Consider the following 23,677-nt stretch of genomic DNA (forward strand, 5'->3'; position numbering starts at 1 on the left):
ATCGGAGCTTCCCAGCACACGCAGAGAGTGGTCTGGGGAAGGAGATGCTCTGGAAGGCTGCTGCTGTTGGGCAGGTGGTGACAACAGGGCACTCACAGCCAGGCCTCCTCAGCACCCTGCTCTTCCAGGGCCAAAGAGTCTGACGTCACTGCAGCCTCACCAAGCAAAGCTAACAGCATGGGTGCACTGAGCCAGGGCACGCACAGGTTCTCTAAGCAGCAGCCCCAAAGACCTCTCCTTGCAGAGGGCTGCAGGAAGGACCCAAGCACATGAGGAAGGGCTGGCAGGTGAAGACATGGAGCTTTTTGTAACTGAGAGCCACGAGACACAAGTCACGAGATACCAGCTCTATTCTTGGCCCCACCATGGACTTCTCCCATGACCTTGAGGGAGCCGATGGCTGCAAGCGCCCTCCTTGGTGCAGCCTGGCTCCTTTCTCTCCTATACAAGGCATTGCAGGAGAAGCAGTTCTCCCTGCCAAAGGCTCTGGAGGGTTTTTACCTCAGTGGGCTTTGCCAAGTGCTTTGCATCCTTGAGAAGACTTGCTGACACGCCAGCTGCACGGTGCTGTCCCCTGATGCAATGCACGGAATCTCTCTGTGCAGCTGTGGCGAGATGCCAACAGGTATGGAAAAGTGTCGGAGGGAAAAATGCTTTCTCATTCGGGTACTCTCTTATACAGAGCTCATGAATGTTTATATGGGGTTGGTCGGATGGGAGCTGGTTACATTTCCCAGCCTGAAACAAGGGCATTGGGATCAATCTGCCAGCGGCAATTAGAACAGCCATTGAATCAAAGAGGTGCTAACGTGCACAGCCCAGGGACCACCTGACCCTCTTTGTATCGGGTATCCATTATCATCTGACCCCTCTGGAGTTATAAATACCACAACAATAGAGCCTTAACTGGATTATAATTAGACAATGAGGACAGGACAATGGAAACAATGACCTATAAAAGCCCCTCTGCCCTCCCGGCTGCAGGGGAAGCACTGGCATGGACAAGTTACCAGGACCAGTGACAGAGAGGCTGCAGATTTCTCCCAAACTGGATTCACAGCATCCACTGACATCTCCTGCAGAGAAGTACTACCAAGCCCTGGTCACAGGGAACCTGAGGAGCCTGCAGGTGCTGACAGACAGATACTATGAAGATGTCAACCTGGTTTTTGAGATCAGTAAAAACGAGATGGAGTGGCAGGTGAAAAGCCAAGCATTTTATGGACTCTCAGGTACTTTTTCTTTAAAAACCAGCCCAGATCAACCCCAGCTATTTACTAACCTAACCAAATGGGAGTTGCACAGTGCACCGAAGTGCCTGGTGCTGCCTTCACTGTAACCTGTTCCTGAGATGCCTCCTTTTTGGCTAAAGGGTTGAACCCTTTTGCCTTAACCAGAAACACTCTGCACTTTGGTTGCTTTCTTCTGTTCTGTACGTACTACTAACACAGAGGGGCTGGAAAGTGCAAGAAGTGTGTGCTCGCATCATTTTCCAGGCTGGGATGGGGCACCCTGTAGGTCAGGCATGCTTGCAAGAGGGCTTGCAGCCCAGATTCCTTGGTGGCAGCTGGGAGAGGTCACCTCGCTCCTGTCTGGCAGTAATGAGATGCTGGGCTGGCTTTGTACCAGCAAGAACAGTTCCTCCTGCTCTGCTGCAGGCAGGAACCCCTTGGCTGGCTTTCAGCAGCTGCCCACAGGAGAAGGGAAGGAACAGAACCTGCAGCAAGGGTATTTATCTACTTGGCACGAGTGTCTTCTCATACCGTGCCACAGAATCATAGCATTACCTTGGTTGGAACAAAAACTTCAGGATAACCAACCATTAAACTTGACTTACTGACTCCCATCACCAAGCTATACCCCTCAGTACCACAACCACATAAATACCTGCAAGGTTGAGCGCTTCTCCACTTCCCTAGGCCATCCTCACTCACCTCCCTTGCCCCTGCAGGGCTGTGGTCGCTGGAATACAAGCAGGAGCTGAGCACACCGCTGTGCATCGCTGCCAGCCGGGGCCACACCGCCTGCCTGCGGCACCTCCTGCATCGTCAGGCTGACCCCGACCTGGCACCGGGGGGCTGGGCCCCTCTGCATGAAGCCTGCCGTGGGGGGCACGCTGCCTGCGTCGAGCTACTGCTGGAGCACCAGGCTGATCCCAACCTCCAGAGCGACGAGGGGCTGGCCCCGCTGCATCTCTGCACCACCCGCAACTCGCTGCGGTAAGGAGAGGGCCTTCCCCCAAACCTGCCCTACCTCTGTCCTTGCAAAGATCCCCGGCCCAGGTTCGCACAGCTGCCATGCTTCCTCCTGGGAGATGCCTGGGGTTTTCTTCCCTGACCCTCAGCCCCATCCACATGAGATATCAGTGCCATTTAGCGCGCTCGCTCTTCCTAATCTGATGCCCTGCACCCTTGTCCCATGGGTGGATCCATCCCAATTAGGATTATCTCAGTTTATCCTGGTTTATGAGGCTCAGCCGCGTGCATCCGCTCTCCTCTACAGCTGCATCAGTCTCAGTGCTTCAGACACAGGCACGGATGTTGCATTTTAGAAATACATGTGTTTGCCCTCTCCGTGGGCTTTGTGTGTGCGTGTGTGTGTCTAGTTTCAGCCCAGTAGGACTTTAAGTGCCTGAATCATTAGGCCTGGGGAATCAGGATTTTAAAAAGAGCTCGGCCCCTTGATATCCTGATGAAACCGCTTAGGGCTGCAGCGAATTTCATTGCCTGCCAGCTTCAGTCAAAAGCCACCCTGGCTTCAAACCTCTCCCCTTAAGGCAGGCAGCGAGCTTAAATAGAAGTAGGTGTTGAAGGCAAGGTACCCACTACAGATCCAATGTATTGTGGGCCAGATGTCAGAGATCTGTTCAAGCAAAAGCTCGGCAAAAGAAAGGCAGCCGGAGAGGAAAAGGTTTTCAGACATAAATATCTCAAACCCGTCATATAAATAAGAGCCTCTGCAATAGAGCAGAAGACACAAACCATTCAGCCAAAATCCCTGTATTAATCAAACAGCCTTGATGCGATGAGGGCTGTGTCGGCGCCCACAACACAAATTACTTCCCAGGCTGGAAGGGTGAGGGAGGATGGCACCAACAGCCCTTGTCATTAATAACAAGCTGCTTCTCCTTCCTTCCCCTGGGCTCCCCTGGACAGCCCTTCTGGTGATACACTGCCGATCCATCAGCCCCCAAACCATCTCACCAGCATTCCCCAGAGCCCCACCTTGGTGTGTTTTAAGCCCCTCAGTCCAGAGACAGTGAGGAAGGGGCTCAGGATGTGGCCGCCAACCAGCACATCCCTCATCCCACAGAGGTCTGAGCAAAACATAAGAGAGATCCCAATATTAGAGCCATCACCAATCTGCACGCTATTCCCCCCAAAGAAGTGGAGGGGGATGGCGGGTGAGCCAGCAAAAAGACAACACAGGGACCAGGCAGGTGCAACGTGGAAACAGCTGAGTGATAAGCCCTTGAATATTGGGGCTTTATAATGGAAATGCTGAGAGACCCTTAACTACGCTACCCGGCGCTACGGGGGCTTCTACAATAACTAAGCCAACTCCCTTGAAAGATCAAAAATTAATAGACATTTCAGACAGGTTTTGAGGTTTCGACCACTGCTTTTCAATCGCAAAGACTTTGCTAAAGTTAGAGACTGAGGAGGTCAAGCTTGAGGTAACACAAACATTTACTCTTTGATTAGGGGGAGACTACTTTACCCTGTCTTTTTTTTTTTTTTAAAGTAGTAGATTTTAGGTCATCCTTAATTTTTTACTGACAATAAAGAGCAGGTCATTGACCTACATAGAGAGCTATTTTATTTTTCTCCCTCTTGATAACAATGGCCAGAACACCAATGTGCTGGGTTCTTCTATATTCCCATATACTCGGCAATTCACCATGGGGGCAGGACTTAAAACCTTTGAGCCTCTCAGTGACTGGGATAAAAAAAATTATCTGGGCTTCCTTCCAGCCATTTGAGCTTCAGAATCCATGAGATTTCAACAAAAAGGATATCAGAGCTTTAATCTAGGAGCTTTTTGAAGAGATTTAAAAAAAAAAAGTTCCAGTAAAGTTCAGTCTTACCTTCTTCACTTTAGGAGCTGTTCATGCCAACGTCGCCCTATTTAGTAGAGTTCCTCTCCTTGACCTCTTTTTTACAGCAGAGATAATTAACATGGTGGGGTAAGATGAGTCTCTAAATTCACTGCACTCTCTCCCTGGCTCTCTCTCGTTTCCCTCTCAAGCCGGGATGATTAAAGGAGAGCGCCTTCTTTGGCACCCCAAAAAATAAAATAAAAATAATTGAGGGGGAGAGGAAGAGGCTCTGCTCTCTGCATCAGGACGGCAAGCAGGCACAGGGTGGTTTCAGTGGAGAACAGGACGTGTTCTCCCCCATCCCACAGCAGTACCCCAGCAGAAGGGATGGGGAATTGAACGACAGGCACCAACTGAGCCTCTGCTCTGCTGTCCTCCAGATCTGCCAGGTTAGAAACGCTGTCCAAAGAGCACAGGATTCCTTGGAGCTTCCCAATGGGCCTCTCTGGAGAGAAAGGCCCCCAGAGCTCCCCATCCCCAGGCTCTCCCTTGCAGAAGGGGGCTTGCCATGCTAAGGGTGGGAACAGATGGCACTGCTGCTGCCCTTGGCTTAACGACTCCCTGTTGCCCTGTGCCATGTCGAGCAACGCAACTAGGAAAATTGTGCTGACAGTGAGGGCTTCCAGCAATCTGACACATCTGTTAGGCTGTCCCTCCAGCCAGAGCCACCTGCTGGCGTGAAAAAAGCCCTCGGTCATCAACTCTTTCTCTCCTTTGTTGTGCTAATGCCACCCAAACCCCTTCAGAATTGTGTTTCTGGAGTACCTGGCACCTTTGGAAAGAGTTTTTTCATGCCTGACTCGGATCTTTGTGCTCACTTTTTTACTTTTCTCCACCCTGAGAGGTGGAAGATAAACTGTCTTCTTGCTCTGACCCTCTAGCTTTAGGGACAGGAGGTAAAACATGAGAAGAATCAGTGAAGAGGGGATTTTGTGTCCTTGGGACTCCCAGCAATATAAAGTGAGGCAAGGGGCAAGCACTGGAGCTCAGGGAGGTGCTTTTAAGTGAGGGTAGCTCAAGTAAAGACAAGTCTGGAAGAAGCCAGCAGAAAACAGGAGCAAGAATGGTCTCCCTCTCCCAGAATTGTAGAATCATAGAATCATTAAGGTTGGAAGAGACCTTTAAGATCAATCCAGTCCAACTATCGGCCCCCCCTCACCAGGTGCAGCCAGAGAGAGGTTGCTGCAAACAAACAAACAAAAAAAAGAGCATGGATTTTAAGAGCCAGCATTTAGCATCATCTAGTGCTATATCAAGTCCTCTGCTCCTTTTGGCATTGCTGGAATACAAAACTCAGAGCATTCAGAGCCGCTGCTTTGGAAATTTGTTCCTCACCCAAGGAAGGCCACCTCTGTGACGGACCTTGGGCAGGAAAGAACACACTCAGAACAGACAGTAAGCACAACTCAACAGGAGTCTTCTTTGGAAAAGAATAGGACTTTCAAGAAGTCAAAGGATGAGGTGTAACAAGAACATGCCAAGCTGAGGTGCAGGACAGCTGCACACCCACTGCTTGTGAAGATTTGGCAAAGACGCGCTCAGGCCCTGGGCAGCATCCCTACACATCCAGCCACCTGCCCACAGCTCAAGCATCACCATCATTCTCCAATGGGCTTTCCCTACCTAATGGGTGAAATTTGATATTACAGAAAAGCACCTTCCTAGTCTCTTTTCTAATGATATTAGCAAAAGTTGTCCTCGCATTCAGGCTTGTGAGTGTTCCTCAAGCTGCAGGAAATGACAGACAAGATCAAGAGCAGTTCACTCTGAGCAGCCTTTGCCATGAAAAACAAGCAAGTAGAGGACAGGAAAGCCTCACTTCAACCCTAGGGAGGGAAAAAGCAGCAGCAGCAAAACAAACAGATTTTCATTACAAATATTGAGGGCTCACTCTGGTTTTGGGACAGAAATTTCCCTGAGACCGCCCCAGCCTTCTGCTCCTCCTGCTGGCTGCTCATTGCATCCCATTTCAAACCAAAGCTCACTTTCCTAGCCTGGATATGATGTTTCACACCAATTTCTGACTACCATTCATCTCCATGGCACCTTCACGAGGCACTGTGAGCTGTGGGCAGGGCTATAGGCCAAAGGGGACAGAGCTGAGGGCACTTTGCCCTTTAGAAAGCACCCATGGCACCAACGCATGCACCAGATGACAGCACCAGGCTGGTGGTTTCTTTTGCCACCTCACACCTTAAGTTTGGCTGCACTAAGCCCTTGACTTCTTGCAGTACTCCCAGAAAACCAAAGCAGAGGAGACTCAAAAAAACCAGCAAGTTTAACCCAGCCTTGTTCAATGGGACTTCAGCCTACCTTGATGGTAAACAACAAGATATGAATAGAAAAACGAGATGACAGACAAGCTGGAAAAGTGTTAGAGTGCATGAGTTCATCAACAGAGATTAGATGCTAAAATAAGAGCAAATAGCTAGCAAACATGAATGGCATCTACCCCATCTACAGCCCCAGGCTGGCTGCTAACCAGCACCTGCTTTTGCCCCACACATTGAAACAGGAGGCACGTGGTCCTCCTCAGGGCCCACAATTTCCACAGGAGATCACCCCTTATTTATAGCCCCTCACTGACATTACAGAGGGAAAAATCCACCACCAAACCACTTGGGTTTCCTCCAGCAAGTTGGATGAGATGAAGCCATAGAACTCAATAACAAAAACAGCATCTGGGAAAGGTGGGGTTTCCAGACTGGTGTGCATGGAGGAATATTTGGGATGTTGAGAGGAGTTTGACTCCCTGCAGTGTCAGCTGTCCTGCAATACATTCCTGCTCCATGGGATGTGACCGCTGCAGCACGGCCTCTTCCCCCAGACTCCCCTCCACACCTCCTAGCAAGGACTGTGCTGCTGCATGCTCCCACCTAAGGCAGAAATATCTTTTTCCACTGGTACGACAGCACAAGTCATTGCTTGAAACAGGGGTCACGTGCGTTTTAAAGTGGGACCTGCCCAGTACATGCAACAGTTCTGGGGTAAATTCATTCCTTTCCAGAAGGAAATGCAGAGACCAACATGCATGACAGCCAGCCCTGAGCTTATCACCTGCACTGTCAGATTATGTCTTTTGCAAAGCCTAAGTTCAGAGGACTATTTTAGGTCCATAGTATCAAACATCAATTAAGGAACAATGGACACAGAGCACAGAGAAAGTATTCAGTGTAAGATTCCTGTGCAAGCTGCAGCCTCAGAACTAAAAAGACCAATTAAAAAACTAGACCTAGGGGTTCTTTTAATGTCTTGTTGAAACACTGGCAGCAGATCCAGTGCAGTCTGGCAGGGTCTGGAAGCACTACACCAACAAAGGCTGAAGAAATATTCTGGCCACACTGTTCTGCAGCAGCTTCCCCAGCAAACTGGGGCTTGACATGCACAGGAGAGCAGACCAGGGAGGTGCTGTCGGGTCCTGCACTGCCAAGGACAGCAAGTTCTTAGCAAGCCTCAAGAAGGAGTGCTGCTGCAGAAACCAGCCTCAAGTAACCTTTATTTTATTTATTATTATTAATACTTCTGCATTATTATCCCTAGGTATGTTACCATTCATCTGGGCCAGACAAAACAAGCACTGCTCTGGCACCGTGCTTCTTCCCCAGGGCTCCTCTTCTTCCCCATCCCTCTCTGTTCCCACTCAGGTTCTCCTCATTTTGCTTCTGCATCGCTACCTGACCCCACAGAAGGCCCCAGAAAACACCTGAAATAGCTAAAAACACAAGTGCTTGGTGCCACAAAGCTCAGCCCCTACAGCTGCGTGCCTCCCTGTCCCCACAGCACCCAGTCCTGGAAACATAGCAGCCATCCTGATTCATTAGGACTGGCTGATCACATCAGCTTACTCAGACACATATATACGCAAAACCCATGGCAGCATACCCAGCTCCTTCAGCCTCTATCTGTTGTCAGAAGGATTCCTGACCTCAGGTGGAAGAGGATGTCCCAAGTGGTGCTCCAGAGACCACTTGACCCCAAGGCATGAATGTCAGCTGAGGCTTTGGGTTATGTAGATCTTCTCCAAAGTACCCCAGGAGATGAAACTGCAGCCAGCAGAGGGACAGCATGAAGGAGCCCATCTCTCTATGTGTCCTCATTGTGGCCCTTCAGTTGAGACAGAACCCAGCCCACAGCCAGCTGAGGGCATCTGCACGAGCATGGGCACAGCCAGGCTGAGAACCCTCATCCACCAGTGGTGTAAGGACAGCATGAGCTCGGTTGTCATAGCAGTCAAAAAACGAATGAAATTGCTCTAAGGCATGAGGGAAACGTTGTCCAAACCACCACCAGAGTGGAAACATGGCACCAAAGTGCAGAGCAGCCCTCTGTTGCACCCTGAAATCAATGGTTGCACCACGGCCCTGTGGGATCCCAACCTTTCCCCATCCTCTCTGCAGACCCCCCAACACACACACATACCATGGCTTTACAGATGCGCCGAGCTGCTGCTGAAACATGGAGCCACCATTGACCTGCCCAGCGAGGACAGCGGGGAGACAGCACTGCACGTGGCAGCCAAGCACGGCCTCTATGACCATGCCCACCTCTACCTAAGGCACGGGGCAGATGTGGATGCCCGCAGCACCCGGGGTGAGACAGCTTTGGGGTTAGTCTGCAGGCAGGCCCCGGATGCTGTTGAGGATGCCCTGCAGCTGTGCAGGCTGCTTGTGGTGCACGGAGCCAAGCTGGACGCACGCGACGAGCTGCAGAGGAGCCCTCTGCACGAAGCCTGTGGGGCAGCCAACAACGTGCTGGTGAAGTTCCTGCTGAGGCGTGGGGCAGATGTCAATGCCATTGACTACAACGGCATCTCCCCGCTGGGCTGTGTGCTGCAGGCAGCTGCCTTCAAGCAGGAGCTGAGGCCTCACCTGGTCGTGCAGCTGCTGCTCAACTACGGATCCCAAAAAATATGGCCCCACGCCTTTGCCAAGGTATTGGTGGGCACAGGTGGTGTGGAAGCAGGTTGGGCTGTGGGTGGGCTAGCATAGCGTGGCGTGTGGGGGTTTGAAATCAGGATCCCCTCTGCTTGGTTTTGTTATGTCCATCAAGCCCAACCATCACCTGGCACCAGTAATTGGTGTTCCTCAGTGCCACATCCACACACCTCCTGAATACCTCCAGCAATAGGGTCTCCATCACTGCCCTGGGAAGCCCCTTCCAACGCTTGATCCCTCAGTCCAAGCATTAATTCTTCCCCATAATCAATCTAAACCTCCCCTGCTGCAACTTGAGGCCATTTCCACGCATCCTAATATCACTGGGCTTGGCACAGCAGCCATCAGTGCAGTCTTGTTATGGCTGTGCGTCTCATTGATTTTACATCAAACAATCAAGAAAATATTACCCAGGCTTAACACTCACAAGCCAAAAATGTAAACAGGAGGCAAGAGCCACATCCAGACGAAACACTGCCACAACAAGGCAGTTGTTGCCTTCAAGTACGTGTCCAAAATACACAGAGGCAGACAGCAACTCAGATCCATAAGGGACCACCCCAGTCACCCTCTAAGAGGGCAGAAGGGAGGGATGAGCCTCATCGACAGCTTACAGAAAACACAGAGAACATTCCACTCTGGGAAATGCCATCTAACCCCCCAATCACCTGTTCCCTCTTTGCCCATGAGTAGGTGCTGAGGTCCTGTGCAGCTGTGCCAGAGATCATTGAAATCCTCATCAACTCCTACTCACAAATCCCCATCTCTGAGAAGTGGGTGGAGGCTGTGCCAGAGGAGGTCCTGCAGGTAAGGCTAGAGCAAAAGGGCCAGCTGTACAGCACAGCCCACCCCCATGCTGTGCCACAACAGGGACCGGTGCCAGCAAGAAAATAAACCAAAATGCTGTCACAAGCAGGTAGCTTCCAGGTGACCAGACAAACCAAACAGGGTCCCAGAAAGAAATTAAAACACTTGAAGCTTCCTTTGAGAGGTGTAGTGCTATAATGGATGCCACAAAAGCAGAGTGGCAAAGTCTTTGGCTACAGCAAATGAGAGAGAAAGAGGATAGATGGATCTTTCCTTTAGAAGACCTCAGCTAGACAGGGATCTCCAGCAAGAGAGGCCCTCACCTCCACTGCCAACTCTTAAATAAGGTCTGGGAAGGGGTGGATCCTGGCTCCAGCCCTTCCAATCACTCGGGTACATTGTTTGTACCTGAGCTCCCTTGGGTTGGCCCTGCCTTCCCACCAGGTGCTCAATCACTGCTTCAGGCCATGACTTAGCATTGCCACTACAGGAGGAAAAAAGAATGAAAACAGAAAACAGAAATAAGTGTAGCTGTAAGCATTGGAGCCCATTTTAACAGAGCCATCTCAGCTTTGCATCACCAAACACGGACGGCAGATTTCATACCTCCACCCCTTAGATCTCCATCTCTGGCTTGCTTGGCTTAACTAAATAACAGTAATAATAATAATAATAAGGTGCTCATTTATTTCCCCTGCCTCTCTTTGCAGCAGCACCAGCCATTCTATGAGTCCTTGTTCCGGCTGGCAGGCGCAGTCCGGTCCCTACAGCACCTGTGCCGTTCCACCATTCGGAAGAAATTTGGCAGCCGGTGCCACTGCCTCATCCCATCACTTCCCGTGCCCAAACCACTGCTGGATTATCTGCTGCTGGAACCCGAGGGTGTCCTGCTCTGAATGCACAGCCATCCTCTGTATCTTCCCCGTGGCAGCATCCATTGCTGCTGGCCAAGCAGAGGAGCCACCGTCGTCATGACAGACCAGTGCTTTTCTGGGACTTCGAGCATAACCAAAATGTGCTTTCAGCTGTAATTTGGTATGGATTTGTTTGTTTCTTTCTTTTCTAATTGTGCTTTCCATGGATTGTAAGGAGTAATAAAATGAGGAGTGGCTGCTACAGGTGTGCTGCAGGTGTGGGTGACATTCAGGACCAAGGAGCTCACAAGGATTCTCACCCACTCCCCTGGCTGCGGTGCCATCTCCTATGCCCATTCTGCCTATCGTTGTCAACAGGCACGGAGGATGGTGGGCGTGCAGCCCTTTGGGCTGTCTTTGCCTGTGCTGCCTTGGCACAAAACAGCAGGGAGCATTTGGATCCCCACATGATTGACTGCTGAAGCAAAGCACGTGTGCAAACACACCCCTTGGAAGCACTCACCCAAGTGTTTCACTGCTCAGTGACACTCACTATCAAATAAAATAAAGGAGAGGGGGAGAATCAGCCTTTTTTTCATGTTGGGCTGCACAGAGCTCAGAGCTCTGCACCCACGCAGCCCTCCTCTATTCACTACAGTGATGGGTACAGGATGGAGGCCCTGATTCCCACAGCCGGTGCTGAGCATGGAGATGGTGAAGAGAAAGAAGTTCCTCGCTGGAGTTCTGGAAGTGATCCCTGCCAGATGTGCACAGATGTGCCATCCGTGCCTCTTGACTCCGCCTCCTGGGCCGCGGGAATTACCCCGCTGCAAAGCACGTGTGACACGCTGCTTGGTTGCTTTGCACGTTTGTTTCGGGGTTTCAGTGGGGAATTGGAAGCTGCTGGGAGGAGAGCAGCCGTGCCCGAGCTGGGCTGTGTTAGGAGACAGCGGGAAGCTCGCGGGGGGGGGGATCCGCGGACACGCGTGGGAAGCGGCGGCTGCGTGGCTGCGCGCGTCCCGCAGGGGGCGCCGTGGGAACGGCGGAGCGCGGCCGGTGGGAAGGGAGGGAAAGGTGAGATAGAAAGCGAAAGAAGAGAGAGAGAGGAAAGGTAAAACAAAAAATAAAGATAAAAAAAGAACTGTCAGGAAGCCGTAAAAGCCAACTGAAAGAGAAGGAAAGAGCGAAGGAAAGAAAGAAGGCAAAATTGAAAAAAAAAAAAAATCCAAATCCCGACCGGGAAAAAAAAAAAAAAAAAAGATAAATCGATAAAAAGGACAAAAACAATAATAAAAACAAAATAGTTTTGCTCTGCTTTTGTTGGTTTTGGCCCTTTTCTCACGGCTTCGGCTCCGCAAAGTTGCAAAGTTGCGCGGCCGCGCAGTTCTCCGCAGCCGCGGAGGGCAGTGAGCGGGCGGGGGCTGAACGGCAGCCGGAGGCGGGAGGTCGCATTAACTTGTAATACGGAGCCACATAAAAATGCGATTATGACTGCTAAACAGAACGCAGTAGGCTGCTAGTTAAGACAATGAGATTTCCGGGAAGCGATGCATAAATTCTTCAAAAATGACACATTTTTCACGTTTCATTCCAATTAAATTACTGAGGCAGCTAACACACGATACATTTGGGTGAAATGAAGGCTTTCCGGGAGGCTTTTGTCGGTCTCTCTGGATGCGCGTGGTTTATGGAACGCGGTTCCTATTAAGTCGCTATTAAGGCGGAATGTCGGAGCCTCCGCTCCTCGCCCTGCCCCGGGGGGTCGGGTCCGGCTCTGCTCCCCACTCCCCGCAGCCGTAGGGGATGCCGAGAGCCCCGCGCGGCAGCTTCCGTCCCCAAAAACCCCCAAATGGTGGGAACGAAGGCGGCCGTGGGCTGCGCTTTCCCAGGGGGCTGGGAATGGAACGGGGCAGGGAGAGACCGGACCGGACCTCAAAGGGGAGGGGACACCTAAAAGAGACCAGAGGAGACCCCGAAGGGGACTCCGAGAACGATCCCAAATGGGACCGCGATGGAAAATCCAACGGAGACCCCAAAGGAGATCCCGAAGTCTTCCATCGAGACCCCTGCGGGGTCCTGATCCCCCCACCCCCGGCAGGAGCCGGCCCAGAAGCCCCGGGGGGGTCCCGTGCTCCTATCGGAGTCCCCCCAGCCCCGACCCGGCCCCGGCGTTGGGTTTGCAGAGCGGTGGCAGCGCGCCGGGGCGGGCGATGCGCAAAGCGATACGAATCAGAAATGAGATTTTGAAGTCCTAATGAACCTGATTGCATGAGCATTTATAATCCCCCATGGCTTTAAATGAAATCAGATATAATCAGGAGCTATGGGGAAAGGGAGTGTTTACAGGCAGAGATTGGGAAGTGCTGCTGTATTAGTAAAGATGCTGTTCCTTCTATTGATGTCTGAAATGATGGATAATGTGAGAATGGCAAATATACTATTTGTCTAATGGCTCTGCAATTAAATTCCCCTGTAAATGACCCATGCCTCATTTCATCCTAATCTATGGAATTTTGATTGAATTCGTCAGCTCTAATTGAAAAATACTGCGCTTTAATGTCTGCGGTGCTGTTCCAGGACCGCGGTGGTTTTAATGAGCCGGTGCCCCCTGACCCGGGAATATTTGAGACTTTTCTCCGGGATTGGAGGCGGCGGAATTCCCCCATATGTGTCCGTGTGGGTCCCCCCGATCCGCTTCTGTCCCTCCGAGCGCCGTTCTCCGCTCCGCTCCTTCGCCGCTCCCCAGATATTTTGCCTGCAGTTTTCTACATCCGAAAAAAGAATCAGATCCCATTCCCCACCGCTCACGTCCGAACGAATTCGGGGCGTTCAACGGTGCTGCCGGAGCCTCTCTCCTTCCTGATAAAGCCGTCCGCATGCACGCAGAGGATCGGGGCGACGGGGGGGGTGGGGTGGGGGGACATTCGTCCTTTTTGCCTCCTCTTTCCCAGCCCGAAAATGCAGTGAAGAAAAGATTGCGGGATGGGGGGGCTGAGGGGGGGGAAGGGTTGGGGGGGAGGAGGGGAGAGGGAAGGGAGGGGAGTTTGTTAAGGAAACAAAAATAGTAAATTAAAAGAAAAAAGAAAAAAAAAAGGGGGGGGGGTAGGGGGGGGGGGGGAAGCGGGGGGAGATTGGGGAAAGGATGAAAAAAAAAGCGCACCAAGGAGAACAGCCCAAAGTGCCGGATGCAGAGCGACGAGGAGGAGCCCCCAACCCCCCATCATGAGGGCTCTGCAGGGGCTGCCCCGACTCATCCCCCGTTCGGAGCAGTCGGTGCCGCTCCCGGTACCGCTGCCCGCAGCCCCACAGCCGCATCTCTACCCGATCGGTGCCCTTGGGGCGGCTCAGCCCCGACCAACGCAGCGGAGGGGTGTGTGTGTGTGTGTGTGTGTGTGTGTGTGTGTGCGTGTGTTGAACATATCCCCGGTGTGCCGGATCTGATGGGAATCATCTCGCCGGGTTCTCCCCGAAGCCGAGTTTTGCTTTTGATAAAGTCATCGGTTGGGCTGTCAGGAGCAGAACGAAGCCGAGCCCCGTACGCGCATCACCAGGCACCCTCCATACCATGCATACCACACACCATATACCCCCATGCCGTGTACCCGTGTACCTCGCATCTTATACCCATATCCGTACATCGTGTATATTCGCTTTTTTTTTTTTTTTCCTTTTTTTTTTTTTTTTTTTTCCTCTCTTTTTTTTCTCCAAAACCCGAGTTATTTCTGCTTGGTTGTTCGTTTTTTGGGAGATGATCGGCCAAAAACACCTTCTACCGCTTTAGCGCACACGGTCTCTCCCCTCCAGCAACCAACCCCAATTCTCCCTCTTAAAACACGACTCCAAAGCTCCATCCCTAGAAAGGATTTCGGGGCGAACTCAGAGCCCCCGTGACAGCTCAGCGATGCGGGGACAACCGAAGAGAGGGGATTTTTTGGCTCCCACCCCTCGGTGCCGTCCCGCCGGGGTTCCCCGCCCGCCGCTCCCGGCCGCAGTGCTGCTCTGCACCCCGGGCACCCGGCGGTGTTTCCTAACGGAGCGCGATCGGCCGCCGCAGAGCCGAACAAAGCCCATCTCCGGCGGTAGAAAAAGTCACTTTTGTCCGGAGGGGGGGGTGGTGGTGGTGGTGGAATTTTTTTTTTGTAGGGGGCCGACGACAAACGAGGGCAGCGGGCGCGGGGCGGCGGGACGCAGCGGCACAGCGATACGGGGAAGGAGGGTAAAAAGGATGAGGATATTCAATTCTGAGCGCTCAGCGGACGGCCGAAACCCGCTCCTCCGATGGCATTCGGGTGGAAGGAGCGGGGCACCGTGGGAGGAAGGGGATTTTGCCCTCGTCCCCCCGCGCTGGAGCCCCGCAGCCCCACGGAAACGGCAGTGGGGGGGGGGGGGACAGTGCCAAAAGGACGGCAACGGAGCGCCCGAGGCGGGGATGAAGAGAGCGGATGAGTTTTCCCGGCCCACGGAAGACGGAGCTGGGCCCCAAAGCCCCCATAGAAGACCTCAAAGCCCCCAAAGGAGCGCGCATTGGAGGGGGAAAGGGGGGAGGGCCTGCACCCCAACAGCGATAAACTCCATAGCAAGGTCACTGGGGCCGAACTCCCACCGACCCCATAAATGGGGCTTGGGCTCAAAACCCGTTCAGGGGCTGGTTGGAGGAGCACGGCCCCACAGCGGTGGGGGGAGGCTGCCAGGACTCCCAGCTCCGGGAAGGCAGCTGTGGGGTACGGCTCATCCCCGGCACACACCGAGCGTGGACCCCCAAAACAAGAGGGAGGGCGGCCGAAGGCTGCGACCCCCCCAGGTCGGGGACGGTCCGTCCCCTTATTTTTTCTCTCTCTTCTTTTTTTTTTTTCCTTTTAAATTTTATTTCCCGAACCGCTCCATCCTTGCTGGGAACACCCCGTAATTGCCGTGCTTTGCCTCTTCTCCTCTCTCGTTATCGTTATTTACGGCCTTTTGGAGTTGCGCAAAGTTCCCTTCACGTTCAATTTCCAAGTTTGGGGCTTTTTCCTCTCCCCCCCCAGCCCCCCTTTCCCTTCTTTTTGTGTTCGCGTCCCTCCTTTTGTCCCCGCGCTCCGAGAGGCTGCGATGAAGGCGGCGGCCGCGGGGCCGTAATTCCGCCGCGGCGATGAATGGAGCTTCGCATAATGGAGGGGGGGAAACGACGACGACGGACAGCTTCGGAGCCGGGGTGTGTGTGTGTGTGTGTGTGTGTGAAAAAACTGATAAAAGTGAAAAAAAAAAATAAGAAGAAAAAGGAGAAAAGCGGGAAGAAAGGAAAAATAAATATGAGAAATCGGAAGAAATAGAAACAGACAATTCAAACGAACAATTCAGATTAAAAAAAAAATAATAATAACATGAAATAACAGAAAATAAGAATGAATGGAAAAGGAGGGGGGGGTCCGGTGCCGGGGGCCGACCCGCCGCGCTCAATGGGAACGCCCCGTCCGGAGGCGGAGAGGAGGGGCCGTGGGAATAATGGGCGTGGCCTCCGCGTTAGGCCCCGCCTCTCAGAGCCGCCTGCCCAATGGGCGGCGCTCTCGGCGGGCACGTGGGGCGGGCCGTGTTCCCAGCCGGGCAAAATGTGAATGGGCGCGGGGGAGCGGGCGGGCAGAGGCAGCGCGGCGCGGGGCGGCGGGGGGCGGCCGGCCCCGATGTGCGGGCGGCGGCGGCCCCGCTCCGCCCCGGCTCGGCCCCACGCGTGGGCGCTGCGCGGCGCTGAGCTGCGGGAGCCGGAGCCCGAGCCCGAGCAAGAGGAGGAGGAAGAGGAGGAAGAGGAGGAGGAGGAGGAAGAAGGTGGTCGCCGCTGCTCCTCCGCCGGCCCGGCATGAGCGCGGCTTTCCAGCCCTCGCTGATGATGATGCAGCGCCCGCTGGGAAGCAGCACGGCCTTCAGCATCGATTCGCTCATCGGCAGCCCCCCGCCGCCCGCCCCCGGCCACTTCGTCTACACCGGCTACCCCATGTTCATGCCGTACCGGCCCGTCGTGCTGCCCCCCCCGCCGCCCGCCCTGCCGCAGGCCGCCCTGCAGCCTCCGCTGCCCCCCGCGCCGCCCCCGCCGCTGCCCGCATTGCCCGGAGCCTTCTGCCCTGGGCTGGCGCAGGGCATGGCCCTCACCTCCACGCTGATGGCCGCGCTGCCCGGCTCCTTCCCCGCCTCCCCGCCGCGCCCCGAGGCCGCCAGGAAGTTCGCCCCCCCGGGGAACTTCGACAAGGCCGAGGGATTGCCCCCCCCGGACGGCGGCGGCGGAGACGACGGCAAAACCGGGGGGGGACTGCTGCCCTTCCCCGCTGCCGACGCCGTGCACGCATCGCTGGGTGAGTGCGGGCCGAGGGGGGGGGGGGGGGGGACGGGGACGTGTGGGGATGACCCCTGGGCTGGGGGGGGACCGGGCTGCAGGGGCTCGGGGTGCGAGGGCGACGAGACTTCTTAATTTTCTCACTTCTCCCGGCCCGGAGAAGGGAGGTTCGGAGCCCCTCGCTTTGACTGAGCCGTTGGAATTCGGCGCTCTGAGGCCGGGGGTCGGCGGCTCTCTATTAATAAATTGGAGCATCTGAATCGGGTGTCCGGGCCCGGTGGTTCGCTGCCCGCGTTTCGATTCAGGCTTCATAATCGTCGGGTGCCTGGAACGGGGCTTCGGAGCCCCTCGGTTCAGTACAGCCGTTGGAATTCGGGTTCCTGGGGCCGGGGGGTTCTCAGCCCTCGGTGACATCTAAACTCCGGACACGGGGCTTTGGGTCCTGGCCCTAACGGGGCTCTGTGCTCGGTTGCAGCCGGGGCCCTCCGCGGCGGCCCCAAAGACGATCCCAAAGCGGAGGAGGAGGCGAAGGGCCGCGAGGAGAACTTCTCCATGGACAGCGACCTCGACTACAGCTCCGACGAGAACGGCCCCGCGCCGGCGGCCCCGCGGGAGGAGGACTGTGGTACCGCGTTGGAGGAAAACCCCCCCAGCGCCGCCAACGCCGCCGCCAACGCCGCGGCCACTGGGAAGAACCGACGGCGACGGACGGCGTTTACCAGCGAGCAGCTGTTGGAGCTGGAGAAGGAGTTCCACTGCAAGAAGTACCTCTCGCTGACGGAGCGCTCGCAGATCGCTCACGCCTTGAAGCTGAGCGAGGTGCAGGTGAAGATCTGGTTCCAGAACCGGCGAGCCAAATGGAAGCGGGTGAAAGCGGGCAACGCCAGCTCCAAGGCGGGGGAGCCCTCGCGGAACCCCAAAATCGTGGTACCCATCCCGGTGCACGTCAGCCGCTTCGCCATCAGGAGTCAGCACCAGCAGCTGGAGCAGGCGCGGCCCTGAGCGCCGCTGGGGGGGCAAAAAGTTGACAAACGGGGTTTTCGCCGGACCCGCAATGAAAAGCGAAACGAACGACGGAAGCCAACCCTCCCCCCCACATCCCCCCCACACACATTCCCCCCTCCCCCCCCCCCCCGAAAAAAAAATAACAGCCAACAAAACAAAACGACCCAAACAAACACCTCCCTGCCTCCCCCCTTAAAATAAATCTAGAAGCGACGCGACCCCACCGGCGACCCACGAGTGATACGGCGGCAGCGAGCGGCAGAACTGAAGGCGGAACGCCGTACGGAGCGGGGACCGGGACCGCACCGCCCCGCACCGCCCCGGGGTAACGGCGCTGGGGGAGCCGTCGGTGCGGGGCCGCCCCTCGCAAAGCCGTTTTGAGAGGGGGAAAAAGAGAGAGAGAGAGAGAGGGGAGGGGGGGGGGAGGGGGAGGAGAACGGACGGACAGACGGACGGACAGACGGACACCGAGGAAAGCACGAATTCAAGCGTTGTGGTTTAATTTATTTCGATGTAGCCCGTTTCCTTCTAAGTTATGAAATTTAAGGAGCCAACTCCCGTCTTGTGAATAAAAGCCGAGAAAGAAACAAAAAAAGGGACACACGCGCACACACACACGCACAAAATACCCGCACACCTCCCCTCGTGCCTCCCCCAACCTCATCCTTCGCCCCGGCTCGGGCGCAGCGTGCGGCGGTTGTTGGGTTTTTCGGCTTTTCGCCTTTTCTTTTCGGGTCCTCCCGGAGCGCCGGACGGAGACGCCTCCCCCTCCACCTCCCTGCGGGGTTCGTTGCGACCTCGGAGGTGGGGGGGAATCGGGGGGGGGGGGGGGGGATGCGCTTTTATCCCTATTTCGCCTTTTTTGGGGGGATGGAAAAGAGAGAGGATTTGCTGGGGGAAAAAAAAAAAAAAAGTGAGAAAACGGGAAAAAAATTGAGGAAAAATTAATAAAGCAGCTCGGTGAGGAGGGAGCACGGGAGAGAAACGGGGTTCTGCGGCGGCATCGCGCACTTCATTTTATTTTGTTGTGTTGTGTTTTGTTTTGTTTTCCTATTTTTTTTCCCTTTTTTAACGGGACGGCCGCAGCACTTCGCTTCTTTCCCTTCATTTTGGGATCGTTCCCGTGCGGGGTCGGGACGCGCGTGAGATCCCCTCGCGGGTCCCCTCCGCTCTTCCTTTCAATTCATTCCGTACCGTCGTTGTTACCGAGAATGGACGGAAGGGAATCGCGGCCCCCCCCCCCCCCCCGGGGGTGTGGGGGCACTTTGGGCAGCGGTGAGGGGGTTGCGAGGGGGGGGGGGTCCTTTCGCATGGGAGCGGGGCTGGGGGCGGAGGGGCAGCCCCGGGCCGGGCCGGGGGAGGTAGGAGATAAACAACGCGGGGCTGATGGCTGTCATCATCGCCATCATCGCGGTTTCATTTGGCTGCCTAATGAGTCAGAGCGCGGGCAGAGAGAAAAATTGTCAATCGCCCGGGCTCTAATGAATTTTTTTGCAAATTGTAATCAAGCCAGGCCGTCTCAGCTCGCTGATTAATGAGACCCAGGAGGCCCGGCCAGCACCTCGGCTTTTTATTCCATCCCGTCCTCCCCGCACTAAATTAACAGCAACTTGTCTGAGCTTCAAATTAACTCCCAATGATTAATTCTGATGGGGGGGTCTGAAGAATAGCTCGTCCTAATAGGCGCTGGCCTCTGATGCTGTTTGAAATTAATACACTTCCCCTTTGGCTGCCGGCTTTAATCCAAGGTTGGGCTTTGACATCACTCTATTTGTTGTTCCAATAAATTCCTCTCGCATCTGCAGATCAAATAATTGTGCCGTGCGGGGAGCGCTGCCCCACGGCCCCGATACAGAGGGAAGGAGAGCCGCTGCCCCGAGAGCAGGACTGTAGGACCCCCCCTATACCTGCCATATTATAGATTTTATATCGTATTTATGCTGCATCCATCAGCAGGAGGATGCCCTCTCTGCTGTTCTCCCTTAACGAAGCCGTCACTGCTTTTCGCTGCTACACCCTCCCCTTCTTCCTCAAACCAGGAGGGGGTCCTCAACTCTTTTGGGGTGCCCGGCTGCCTCCCTTCTTGTGTTTCTTTGCATGGACCTAATTGGTGTTGCTGTTTCAGTTGGGGCTCTGCGCCTTCTGTCTGCTGCCTCGGTGTGCAGGATGGGGGGGGCCTATCCAGCCTGCAGGAGCCCCCGGGTGCCCACATGGTGCTGCAGAAGCTGCTTAGGGCATCAGAGCTGAGCAACCCCCGCTCCATCCCCAGGAGGTACGCAATGTGCCCTATGGGGGATCCCCCTGTGGGGTCAGCTACCATGAATGGGGCTCAGTCCCATCCTCACCCACACCGCTTTCGGGCCGGCAAGCAGCAGTGGATGCAAAGCACTCCGTCTCCCTCGTAAAGCAGCCGGCACCCCAACGTGCCAAAGCAACACCGTATGCAGGAAGACAACCTGTATGAATTATAAATTGCCTCGCAAAGCCCGATTGCTGCTCCAAAACACTCAGAACTGTTTGTGCACGGGATGCAGCAGCGCAGAGATGGGGAAATCCCACCGGGCCCAGGACAAATTCCCTCCTAGAGGTTGGGGTCCTGCAGCCGAGCCCCCATGTCCCCTCCTGCCCCCCGGCCGCCCCTCGCTTGCTCTTTTCTCCCTCCTGCTACGCCCGGCCCATAGAGAGCCTTAATCTATTTATTTCGAGCCACTTCATCCTCTCTCCAGCTTTTGTCCCGGCCTCAGCCTCCGGCTTTGTGGCAGGGCCGCTGAGGTTCTCAAAGCCCCTTCCCCTATAGTTTGAGGTCTCCTTGCCTGCCTGAATTACAATGGATAAAACAGGATTACACTGACCCGATCCCATCGCGCCCTCCCTCCGGCTCTGCAAAGCCGCTCGCAGAACTTTCCTCCGGCTCTGAGCAGCCCCGTTCGGGCTCAGGAGCTGCACCAAGGGGCTGCGTTCCTAAAGGACGGAGGGATGGAGAGTTTGTGATGCTCCCATCCCATCAATTAACAGAGCGAAAGGAGAACTCGGGGCTTGGGCTCTTCCGAGCGATGCTGCGGCTGTGGTCTGATGCCATCTATCAGGATGTTACCACCCTGAATAAGGGCTGATTTTAAGGCACACGGCTATATTCTTTATTTTTCCCACCGATGAATGAGCTCTGAAGCCCACAACTGCTCTTTCTCCCCCTCCCCAATTATTTTCATATTTCAACATTTCCAAAGCGGCAATAAGTTCCTGCGAAAGAAGGGTAATAGGAAGGCTCTCTAAGAGAAATTGTTAATTTGGGATTTATAAAGGACTTTCCTTAATGAATAATAGTTGAGATCGATCTGTCTTCCTGCCTCATTCTGCAAAGTAACATTTGTAAAGCGAGCTGATCCCAATTACTCCCTCTAATAACTGTCTCCATTCGGTGAGCGGTCTCCGAGGGACGGTGCAGAAAAGCCCCTCTCCCGTAGTGCTGCCTTATTTGAGGTCTTCCAGGCCCTCATGCCCCGTGTTCCCCTTCTCCCTGCGTAGCTCAGCTCTCACACCCAGTGGGTGGGATGCTCAGTCCTGGGGCTGCACACCCCTGTGGGGCTGCAGGGAGGGATGCTGCAGCCAAGAGTGGGTTTGGCCACGCTCAGAGCCTTCTCCGGTTGCTTTGCCATTTCTTCCCTTTCATCTCACCCCACACTTTGGCAAAATAGATACCCCCCCTTTGTAATGCCTTCGAGCGGCTGGAGGGAGCTGAGAAGGGGATGCTCCGGGTGCTGGAGATGGGGAAAATCCCATCATATTTGTTCACCTGGCATGAACCTCAGCACGGCAGCCAATAAATAAATTGGAACCATCTCCAGACCTGATTAGCTTGCTAATTAAGCTCAGTTACAGGGAAATCGGCAGTCCATCAGCCTGCCCGTTACCAGGTGGATGTGCGGAGCAATAGGAGAGGTACGGAGGAAGGGCTGCACCAAAATCTGCTCTCACAGCACCCAGAGGAGCTCACTCAGATGGGGCAGCTGACAGCCTCTGTGTCCCCATGGGGATGCAGCTACCCGTGCTCGTGCAAAGGAAGGCTCAGGTTGGATATTAGGAAGAATTTCTTCTCAGAAAGAGCCGTGATGCAGTGGCACAGCTGCCCAGGGAGTGGTGATGGGATCACCATCCATGGGGGTGTTCAGGAACCACGGGGACGTGGCACTGAGGGATGTGGGCAGTGGGCCTGCTCCTCCGATCCCTTTGGCTCTCCTCATCCTCTCTTTGGCCAACACAAGGAGCCTCTCTGGCTTAAAAACAAACAGATCCGGAAATGGAGGAGCGCAGATTGGTCAGGGCAGTATGCAAATAAATACGTGCTAATTGCTGGCAGCAGCGTTGCATGTCAAGTGCAGTTATTGCGGCCACATTTATTGGCCAATTAAGGGCTTTACTGGACATTAGGCGAGATAAATTACTGCCTGGTGGGTTTTCCAGTCCTATTGCTGATACAAAGTGGTTTGTGGTTTTCCTACGGCACGTCTGGAGGTTTCCCCAGCAGTAATTGCATTTCCCTCGGACGCCATGCAGTCCCTTGCTGGTAAATCGTGCAAGCTGTGCACTGCAAAGCCACCTTCTGGGGGAAATCCTTCACTCAGAGGGCGGTGAGGCCCCAGCACTGCTGCCCAGAGAGCTGTGGGTTACCCTGGAGGTGCCCAAGGCCATGGATAGGGCCCCGGGCAGCCTGAGCTGGTGGGGGGCAACATCTGGAGGAAAGTACCTCATGGTGAGGATCTCTGATTGATTTGAGGCTCCTCTACCTGATTTTATGCGACTACAAGGGCTGCTCTGGAAATAATGCCTCCCGTTTTATGGTGTCAGCCCACAGCGTCAGAGGTGGATGCTGGTTGTACAGCAGTAGAGGCTGAACCTTCCCACTGCAACCCATGATGTTTTGTTGCCGTGTGACTGATGGCAGCAGAGGCTGACAGAATGGCACCTGACATGGAAATGCACGGGAAGCGAAGGTGTGTCACTGAATTCCTCCATGCAGAAACAAATGGCACCTGCTGACCACCACTGCTTGATGGAGGCCAAACAGTGGATGTTGATGCGGTGAGGCGGTGGGTGGTGCGTGGCCAAAAATGAGTAAGAAACAGCACAACAGACAAGGGGATGGTTTTAAATGAGAGCTAACAGCATGCAGTACCTCCGATGTAGGAGTCTTTGGGCTCCGGAACAGGTTTCTTGAGTGACTGCTCCCAGGATCCATCAAAGCAAAGCCTTTGTAGGCATGGGTGGAAACACACAGCAAGGCCTTATGGCAGTCTGGTCCCCACAGTAATTACTGCTTTGTTCTTTGAAAAAAAAAAGAGAGAGAAAAAAAAAAGAAAAAAGAAAAAAGAAAAGAAAAGGGGGGGTCCCCCTGCTCCTATTAATGGAGGCAATAGTTTACCTTCAAAATCTCTTTCCGACCTCTGTTGCCTTCTAGTAGAATATTTCCTTTTCTTCTCAGGCATCTGTGAATGCCACCAGCTGAGAATGTTCCAGGGGTGCGTGGGGGTGGGTTTGGGGTAGGTGAGAAATGAAATGAAAGAGCTGTAATGCTGCTCAGCATCCCCCCCCCCCTCCAGTGTCTGCATCTCCCGTGGGCAGCCGGGTCCCAGGAGGTGGTTAGCAGGAACAGGCAGCCATGCCCATCACCAAATGAAAC

The 23,677-nt window shown here is 54.4% G+C and overlaps 2 protein-coding genes across 2 annotated transcripts; both read left to right on the forward strand.

The window, feature by feature from the left end:
* Positions 1-997: 997 nt before the first annotated feature.
* ASB18 (ankyrin repeat and SOCS box containing 18) lies at positions 998-10,736 on the forward strand (the record flags this gene model as incomplete). Its single annotated transcript, XM_079538965.1, has 5 exons — positions 998-1,232; positions 1,952-2,219; positions 8,532-9,030; positions 9,727-9,840; positions 10,551-10,736. The coding sequence occupies 5 exons, from the start codon at positions 998-1,000 to the stop codon at positions 10,734-10,736; spliced, it is 1,302 nt and encodes a 433-aa protein (XP_079395091.1).
* Positions 10,737-16,524: 5,788 nt separating this feature from the next.
* GBX2 (gastrulation brain homeobox 2) lies at positions 16,525-17,997 on the forward strand (the record flags this gene model as incomplete). The annotated part of the gene is made up of 2 exons (XM_079539451.1): positions 16,525-17,014; positions 17,471-17,997. The coding sequence occupies 2 exons, from the start codon at positions 16,525-16,527 to the stop codon at positions 17,995-17,997; spliced, it is 1,017 nt and encodes a 338-aa protein (XP_079395577.1).
* Between the last annotated feature and the right edge of the window lie 5,680 nt (positions 17,998-23,677).

Source organism: Tetrao urogallus (genome assembly GCF_951394365.1).
Source record: "Tetrao urogallus genome assembly, chromosome: 8".
NCBI lineage: Eukaryota > Metazoa > Chordata > Aves > Galliformes > Phasianidae > Tetrao > Tetrao urogallus.